The sequence below is a fragment of the Eutrigla gurnardus genome (assembly GCF_963514095.1).
Source record: "Eutrigla gurnardus genome assembly, chromosome: 24".
NCBI lineage: Eukaryota > Metazoa > Chordata > Actinopteri > Perciformes > Triglidae > Eutrigla > Eutrigla gurnardus.
The window spans coordinates 9,505,808-9,515,489 of NC_139935.1; the positions used below are offsets into that span (position 1 = coordinate 9,505,808).

At 41.2% G+C, this 9,682-nt stretch overlaps 1 protein-coding gene across 1 annotated transcript; it reads left to right on the forward strand.

Annotated features, from left to right (window-relative positions):
• The first annotated feature begins 2,763 nt into the window (after window positions 1-2,763).
• LOC311009751 (uncharacterized protein) lies at window positions 2,764-3,663 on the forward strand. The gene is made up of 3 exons (XM_084004102.1): window positions 2,764-3,115; window positions 3,299-3,360; window positions 3,457-3,663. Exons 1-3 carry the CDS (start codon window positions 2,981-2,983, stop codon window positions 3,560-3,562), a joined length of 303 nt encoding a protein of 100 aa, XP_083860228.1. The 5' UTR covers window positions 2,764-2,980; the 3' UTR covers window positions 3,563-3,663.
• Window positions 3,664-9,682: the final 6,019 nt, after the last annotated feature.

The following is a 9,682-nucleotide window of genomic DNA, read 5'->3' on the forward strand; positions in this document are numbered from 1 at the left end:
AGTATTTGATTTTGTATTTCAGGATTTTACTCTTATTAATCATTTTGCTCATTTCATAACAATTGTACTTGATTTTGCTGTTTTTCATAAGTTTTGTGCTCATTTGACTTAGTTTAAGGAATGTTGTTGTTTATCGTGACTTTTTATTCATGACGATGTTTTATATGATGAGAAGAGAAAGCAAAAAGCAAAATGAAACAAAAATACCAAAAACTAACAAATATGAGGCCATGGGATGATCAGTAAATCCAAGGTAAATTTCAAAATAAAAGTCTGTATATAGAATAATGATTAAGCGTCTGTCTCAGGGAGTTTGCTCATTTTTGTACTGAACAGATTTTGATGAGAAATATGGTCATAACTAAGCAAACAATCTGAATAAACATAAGAAACATATGCAGCAGGTCGATGCAGTTGAAGTAGAACATTGAAATCTTGACTTTGTATATTTGTTTTGGAATTACAATCGACCACAAATCTCTCATTTCATGTTTCTATGTTCCATTTTCTGCCTATATTTGATTTCTAGACTATTTCATGTGGTACGTTGTGGTTTTGAAGTGCTGTGATTTAGTTTTGGACACATTTAAGGAGCTTTGTTGGAGGAGCCTGACATCTGTTCAGCGTGTTGGTTTGTTTGAGATTTGTGAAGACAGACTAAAGAGAAGACAGACTACGACGTGCCGTTCACTATTTATTCATAATTCTATCATGAAGTCAAAGCAAGAGCTCAAGGACTGTTTGTGTTTGGAAAATGCTGGTGCATGGCAGTGATAGTAGTCCCAGTGTTTGGACTTAAAACCAGATGCATGAATCACCCAGGTGTTCATGCGGATGGTGATCTATGGTCCAGTGAACTAGCAGTGCTAGCAGGCTCAGTGTAACGGTAAGGCTCACATCATCAACAGTGTTCCAGTCAATAGAACGGAGCAAAGCTCCCCATAGTACAAGAATAACATGGAACAGGGCTCTTAGTGGTGAAGTCCAACATGGAGGAATCCTCACATCCAACGACTGCTCCTCTGGAATCTTTGTGCAAATGTAAATAAATACATATATATTACATCATGTGATGTATCTGTCTGTTTTTTCACGTGACACTCTGAAATGAACGGCTACATGTTGACACATTTAGCTCTTAATGGTTAAAAAAGTGGTGAGTATTTTAAAGTCACTTTTTATCATATTTACAGCAATATTTGTGAACTTTGTCATATTGTTTGTTTTTGTGTTCCAGCTGAGAGCAAACAGCTGACGAGTTGGCAGAGAGCATTCTGGGACCAAACAGTTCCTCCAATCAAAAGTCCAAAGTCTGTCTCCGTTTCCGATTGGTCTCTTTAATGTTGTAAAGAAATGTTTGACTCCAACGTGTCACATCATTGTTCTCAATCACTTTGCCAGTTTTTAAATTCAAGTAGTTTCACGTCATCATGTGATCAGTCTTGGACCACTTTGAGTGGTATCTATCATTTATAAATATAATATTAAGGAATACATAATGGCAGTAATAAGATAAAAAGACACTGGTGATGGTGTTTTCAGTTTACTGAGATGGGGTCCGACTCCCTGTGGTCTCCTGCTTATTATTATTATAATTATTGTTATTTTTGCTATATATAATGTCTAATATGTGTGCGATGGTCCACAGGACTGTAGTTGAAACAGTGATTGACTTTAGAATTATTCTGTATGGATCCGTCAGTCTGCACTTCATGTCAGCACAACCGTATGAAAGCATCCCATAAAGGTCACATGTTGCCATGACAACAACGGAGAAATGACCAGACGGGCGACATCTTGGGCCAAATGCCAATGTCCCCCCTAAGGTCTAAGACCTGAACCCTCAGGAACCTAACGTGAACGTGCATCAAAGTGCGTGAGTCCGTGAGGGGGGACGTCGGGATTGGGCCTTTGTTTCGATGCTAGCTAGCTACACAAGTAGCCGTTAAAGGAGTGGAACTGAACAACTCCACCCAAACACCAGATGACGACGTTGTACTTCTCTGCGGGGTTCTTTCCGTTAACTCGTCACACGCTTCTATTAACGACGGTTCAACACGTAGTGACTGAGAAACCGAAGCTTTCTGAACCACTGAATCAATACGAAGCAATGTGTGGAAACGTTCAGTGTTTGGATCCAGTTAAATATGGCGACATCTGCTGGCCAATGTTTGCCATTACATGGAACAAGTTAAAGATGCATAACAGTAAGGCCCTGTTCTGTATGTGTGACCTTGTTGATTTTGCTCTGCTGCTATGAACTTAGACGAGACCGGTTGGATGGACCACTGGACTTGTTTATTGCTGCAACTGAAACATGGGAACAACACACAACCAGCGTGTCAATGAAAGATGTCAGTCTGTTCCTCGAACCACAGCGTAACGTTACTCGCTTCTGCACAGTGATCGTATAGTGATAACATTTTTTAGCATACTTTAAAATAAAATATAAAACAAAAAGATCATAATGGCCTGCATTTGTGACGGGTTGTAAATAGTCTGTTAAAATGCCTGCATAAATGGGGACAGTGCCATCTGCTGGTGTCAATGTTGCATTGCGGCACAGGGTTAAAAGAAGTGATTTATGGGTAATCCACAGCAGAACGTGTGGAAACTGCTGCGGTAAATCACATGCTAAACGCTGCAGGGATAATATTATAATATATATATAATATTAATAATATAGTGCTTATGTTAAACCGTGGTTATATATTTACTAACGGTGATTAATAACGCCGTGCACCGTTGTCCGTTAAAGGGACGGATGCAGACACCGGGCGCCTCATTCAGTGGAGGGAACGATGAGGAGAAGTTCACCGGCAGGAGGAATGCTGCTCTGAGAGGCTTCACTTAAGAAAATGTGGTTTAAATGTTATAATTCTTATATCCAGGACTGCTGGAGACTCTGAGGATGTCCCAGGACTGCTGGAGTGGCTGGGCTTCGTCGCTGTCACCCACATCACCACCGTGGAACTAGGACATGGAACCCATCTGTTCTGTTAGTAAGCAGTGGACGAGGTTCTCCGTGGAACGCCTTGAAAGACAGAAGTCCTTCCTTAAAGAGACTAACGTTAACTCGAAGAAGAGAAGACGGGTGAACAATCCCAAGATTGCGGTAAGAATATGTTCGGTGACTGCTAGCTAAACTAAAATTAGCAAAGCAAGCCCAAGCTAAAAGTAGCTTAAAAGCTAATAGTCCAAGCTAAAAGTAGCATAGTAGCCTTGTAAAAGAACAAGAGAGAGGAACCAGTGTAACGTTAAGTTGCTTTGTTAAGTGTACGTTGTTGGTCTTTTACAGGAAGCAGAACGCCGTCTTCACAACTCGGAGACGAATTGTAGGCGCTACGAACCGGAGCAAGGGTAAGATTTAAAAGAATATGCTTTCATTCTGCTGTATAAGGAAATAGATGCGTTAACAGTAGATACCGATCTTAACTGTTCATTTTGTTTTCCCAGACGAACCTCGCCTCATAACGAAGCTGTGACCTCTTACTTGCTCGGAGCTTTGTCCCCAAGTCCGGATTTCTATGACGCTGATAGTGACGCCATTGTGTGTAAGTAACTTTTACTGTTTTCTTCTTCCTTGTTTTAATTTTACTGTGACTTAAGTTTTCTTATTCATACCACTCATTGAATTGTTTTCCAGCTGCCTGTAAGACATACTATGAAACGGTACGCAGGAGCTTCAGACACACACAGCCTGATCTCGCATCGCAGGCGGAAGCTGTGAAGAGGTCAGCTCGGAGTCGTTCCAGGAGAAAGAGGGTAAGACTTATTAGATTTATTAGATCCGTTTTTGGTCAATGTGACCAAACCTACCTAAACCTATTTTCAGGTGCATTAATAGATGTGTTGTGTCCATGCGCAGTACTGATTGTCTTTATTGATTGTTTTACAGCTGCTGGAAGCGAGACAGAGTGTGCTTGCTGGCGATGAGGTGGACCGTTGGAAGTGCGCCACCACAGACATGATGTCTGATGAGGAGGACGGCGTCGTTGGCGGGGTGTCTGGATGGATTGTGTGACCTCCATCCTCTCGTAGCCAGGAGCTCACCGAGCTCTATGCGACTCTACAGTCGCGATTAGAGAAGACTCCCAAGTACAGGGCCACGCACCGCAGGCGGCTGTAAAATTGACCAAATTCGGACAGAATGTCGCCAGTTCATTTGTTTGTTGTGTGGGCAAATTTGTACAGTTGTGTGTTGTGTTTCAAATAAAGCTCTTTCTTTGAATACTTCCTCCTGGCAATTTTTCCTTTCCTCAATAAATTCATTCATATTTATATTTATAAATATATAAATAAATAAAAATAAATATATGTGTGTATATATATGTATAAATATACATATATATATATAAACATATATGTATATATATATATATATGTATATATATATAGTGATAGATCTGCTAACCAATCACTAGTGATTATTCTTGTTTAAAAGACCCAGTGTGACCAATAGTAACACATCTGCCAACGGGGGTGGGGTTTACATTTATAATGACTCATCAGGTTGACCAATAGTGACAGATCTGCCAACGTGGGTTGGCTTTACATTTATAATGACCAGATCTGCCAACCAATCACGAGCGATTATACTTGTTTAAAACTAGTGGTTTCATCCAATCCTGAGTGAGGATATTCGAGCCATCTCTGGCCAGGCGGGGTTTCGCTGCTATTCATATGCTAATTAGAGCCTTCGCTGTGGTCCGTTTCCGACCATTTTCGGCACAGACGAACGCGGCGTTCGCAGCCTGTAAATTGTCGTTAACTCCCGAAAATTAGGGAGATTTACAAGGACGAAAATCCGACTTTTCATGCAGTGTCGCTTCTGAGCGCTAAACCAAATGCCCAGCATTAAGCGTAACGCAAACATCCGCTTTGGACTTTCAAAATAAAGTGCATTTTCAAAAATAAAACCGTTGGTTGCAGTCCCAAGTTTGACAGGAATTTAACAAAATAACAAATTCATTATTTACACTTTACATATGTGTAACTATAAAGGCTCTGTGTGCATGTTGACATATGTGAAAGTCATTAATATTACAGGGCTCAACAATAAGGATTGCCCGACGTCCCGGGGCAAGTAAAACGCCACGTCGGGCAAGTAACTATGACAGCCCGCTTGCCCGTTCGGGCAAGTGGAGGACTCGAAGCAAAAAAAAAAAAAAAAAACGATCATCATCGATAAAGTTATGATGTTGCCCCCTCCCCTTGCCCTCGTCGGATAATGCTTGTAATGCTTGGCGTACTATTTGATTTTTTTTAAATGTGGTTTTGGCCAATCAAAATTGAGATCGCGAAACTCCCGCTACTCCGCTACATAGTAGCGGGAGTTTTCGCGATCTCGAGTTTCGCGGCGGGACCGCTACCTAGTAGCGTAGCAGCCTTTCAGTCGAAATGTTGTGGAAGCTGCTTTACATAAGCATTGAGGGGCCAGCAGTTGCCAACTACAATGCAGAACGTGTTGTAGGACGATGGCTGTCAGCAGGTCAGAGAGCACGTCGGGTGTGAGGGGATTATTTATTTATTTTTGTGCCAAAGTTTGAGAGGCCAAGATTAAAATATGGGATAAAACCGCAACAAAAAAAAAACCAATGTTCCAACAATGTTCCAACAATGTCAGAATTATTCATACATTGTAAATAAAGATCAAATATAACAATTTACCTGAATCTTTGTCGTTATTCAACGTATTCTCATGAATTTTCGTATAGAAACAAGGAAGCCATCATAAGATGTCAAGAATGCATGCCTATGCAGTATTTCTGTTGTGATTGTGACATACACCATGAGTCCCAGGCACTGCACAATCGGCAATCAATGATTCATGGCTTCCACATGCCTCTGCCACCAACAGTTGTGGTTAAGGAAGCTGCAGAAGGGGGCTATTCCCATCACACATGCGGTACTATATATATATAAATATATATCTTTACAAAACTCTATTTATTTTTGGCATCTTGAAAAAAGACCCCTCTCTAATTTTGGAATTTCTAAACCTCTCTTTTCCTTTTGTAGCTAGAATATTGCCAATGGAAATGCCAATGGAGATTTGTGACTGCCCCCCAGAGAACGTTTCTGTCATTCCTGGGAGGCCTGTGGTGTTCATCAACATGAAAGGTAACTCCTTACCATAACCTCTACTTCCCTATGGTTTTACCCCCCCTCCAATATAATATGAATTGATGCTTTTGCCCCAGGACGATATGATCTGACCCTCCCAGAGCTGCGATGTGGTGGCTGCTGTGCCAGCTGGACCCCAGGGCTGTATGATGTCCAAGTCAGTGGCTACTGGCCTGCCACCATCCATTTCCATACAATCTACGATGTAGCTATTTTTCAAGCTTTTCGGGAGATGAAGTTGGCTGCTCCATGGATTTCCTGCCTGACCTTCATGAGAATGCTGGAAGCGCAAACAACAGCGTATGGCAGGGTGGGCTGGCCTACAGGACACAATATTTACCATTACCTCCTTTTAATTCTGCATGTTAGTATACATTTGTCTTTGATGATTCTTTCTACAGACGGGTAAAGTTTGCTCGGACACATTTTCCAAGAGCTTCATGGAGTGGGTCATCAGCTCCTATGAAGTGGACAAGTTGTGCTCAGAGCAACCATTCGCCTGCACAGCCTGTTCTCCTCAAATGCTGGCTGTGTCTGTGGATGGAAACAGGAAGCACTACCGCTTCAAAAAGGATGGACAGTCAGTTTATAGTTTTATGTTTCTGGTCTAGGCATGCCCATGTATCAGCTCTCATTTGTTACACCACTGAGCACATGTTAATTCTTCAGCAATGCTAACATGAAATGATTGCAATTTGTGCAGCATTTGTGGACGACCTCCAAAAGAGGGCCAAGCATGTAAGAACATTTTTTATTTATTTTGATATCATATATTCTCATTATACTTTGTATACCTTAAGTCAAATTTTATTTTAGGAAAGAACTACTATTGGCTATTATTTACAATTACATGCATTCTGCAGTTTGATGCTGCAGAATTACACCCCAAACTGTTAAATAACAGAAACATTAATGTGACTATTCTCACTCTCCTCCTCCTGTCCTTTTTCTAGTTGCCAGGTAAAGGCGTTTGTGGCAGGTCTCAGCTGAACGCAGCAAAGGAGACAACAAGCAAGAGGGCTCGTTCCAGCCTTGATGAGCAAGTATGTTGTCTAGAGCTTGCCCTTTTCACAATATTAACTTTTGTGGTAGTGCATTGTATTCCACCCTTTGCTTACACTCTAACCCCTGTGAATTTCCCCGTTGTGGGACTAATAAAGGAATATCTTATCTTATCTATAATGATAGGAAAATAGTTAATGGGAAATTCTTTATTTGCCAAATACAAAATGTTAAGATAAGATAAGATAATATTTCCTTTATTGTCCCACAATGAGGGAAATTCACATTAACCCATCCTTACTATTTAGAAGCAGTGGGCAGCCATGGTCCAGGGACCAAATGCCTTTGTCCTCATCAAGGGAAATGGCAGTTGCAACTGTTAACGAGCATGCATAGTTGGACGAGCTGGTAGACTTGTGCAATTAATAGTTAATATGATGTGATGTAACTGTTTTGGGCTGCGTCCACACTGGAGGTTTTCCAAACAAAATGATTTGCTTTTTCATATGGAGAAAAGTAGCAGTCATAACATTTAAATACGCATACAGAATTGAAGCAAAGGCCGAATTATTGTTAAATTTAATTTAATTTAATGTTTAATTCTTCCCCAGGGTCTAGAAGTAGCAGTGTGCCGTCACGGCATTATCCTTCGGGCCCTGAATATGTACAGGCAAGTATAAAAACATTCTTTGTATTTTCACGACAGTTCCATTTATTTCAAATGCTCATGAAGTGACACTTAATTAATGCAATGCTGTCATACAATCCCACAGGGGTGAGATCTTTGCATATCCAATGTTCCTGCAGAAGGAAATACCAGCCAGTCCACCAGCCTTCTTCTGCATGGACGTAATATGCAAGTACTGGCCTTACATCCAGAGAATTGCTGAAGCCTGCCCAGAGTACAGTCCCCTCACCACCATGAAGCCTCTGTTGTCTGTGCTCCATGCGAAAGCACATGGCATCAAGTGTGAGGTATTTTTTACTCATCCCTTGTGTTTCGATGCCAGTCATTTTTCCATGTCAAATCCAATCTGCTTGATTACAGAGCCAAAACAACAATCCATGTTTCCCTGAACTCAGATTAATAGACGGCACTGTATATTCCTAAAATGTCAGATAAAATGGGGAGGAGGCAATCAGGATGGAGCGGGTTCTACCCTGGGAGAGGAGGTGGAAATGGTTAACTCCTTCCTGTCCAGGACCGCCATAATCACAAAGTTTATGGGCAAAGGAGGTTGGTTATAGGCTTTGATATTTAATGAAATATCAAATATTTTTCATATTTGATATTTTATGTCCAGAATCATCATATAGATAGCATGACTTGACAGCATAGAGTTCCACTAGTGGAGCCTTTTAACAGCATTGTTGTTAACTGGAGCTGCTAGGCAAACATCATGTTTGTCTTCTTTTTTGGTCGGTAACAGCACGCACAGACATGCTAACTGTCCAGATTATGGACCGGAATAAGAGAAAGATGGAGAACATGTGTAAAACCTTGTGCACAAGATTTCGTAAGGTAACCTTCTCTTTGCAGAAAAGCGGCCACATTGAAATATGAGTGACAAATGTCACTCTTAAAGTTTCATTTCCCCCATCCCTCCTTTTCCTACAGACACAGCAGAATCTTGAGTGGGAGAGGCAGAGCCTAGAGACCCTCAAGGGAGAGATGTCTGCACATGATGGGACTGTGGAACAGTGGGTCAGAGATGTCCGGGACTGGGCTGAACATGGTAGGTATCATTAATCAACTTGTATAATATGGAACATTTCCGCATTACAATTGAAACAAGCATTTTTGCCGTTTCTGCAGAAAGCCAAATGTTCGGTCAATGTTTTTATCTGTTATGAACCATGGCAATGTCAATTATGAGCATGTTCTTTCTTTGAGTTGGTGTTGTCTGTTATGTGATTTCCTTGTATAATTTGTTGATTTGCAGTACACTGTAACTTCAGGGTGTCCATGTAAAAGAGAGCAGTCTCTTAAGGGCCTTCTCTGATTAAATAAGTCAGTACAATGTTCTTGCATAACTCAACATTGCTTTGTGTTGTAAAGAACCCCCTGCAGCCAGTAATGATTCTCTGCTACAAGTGAGATCCAGAGTTGAGGAGACTTCTCTGGGCCTAAGGCAGCGTAGGGCACGGCTTTATAGCCAAACAGGTACAAAGTTTGTGAAAGACATCAGATGTTTTCAGAATGTTTTTCACATTTGATTATTAGGGTTTTTTCATGGATCGGAATGTGTCTTCTCTGATGTCTCCCAGACAGCAACTCAGGACGCTCTGTGATCCGCAACCGCATGTGGAGGGAGCAGAAACAGCTTGAGATCTATGTGGCTCAACATGATGCAATGGTCCAACCCCAAGAGCAAATCGGCCCTGTCAGTAACACTGTACAAGCTGGCTACATATTTCCTTGGCAGTTACCCCCCAATGGTATGTTACACATTGCATTTTTTGAACCTTCTAATTGGTATCACCGAATAGCCTCAACTTTTTATGAATGAGTTTAGAGAAGGGTCTGGATGACAAAAGAGGTCATGGCCTAATT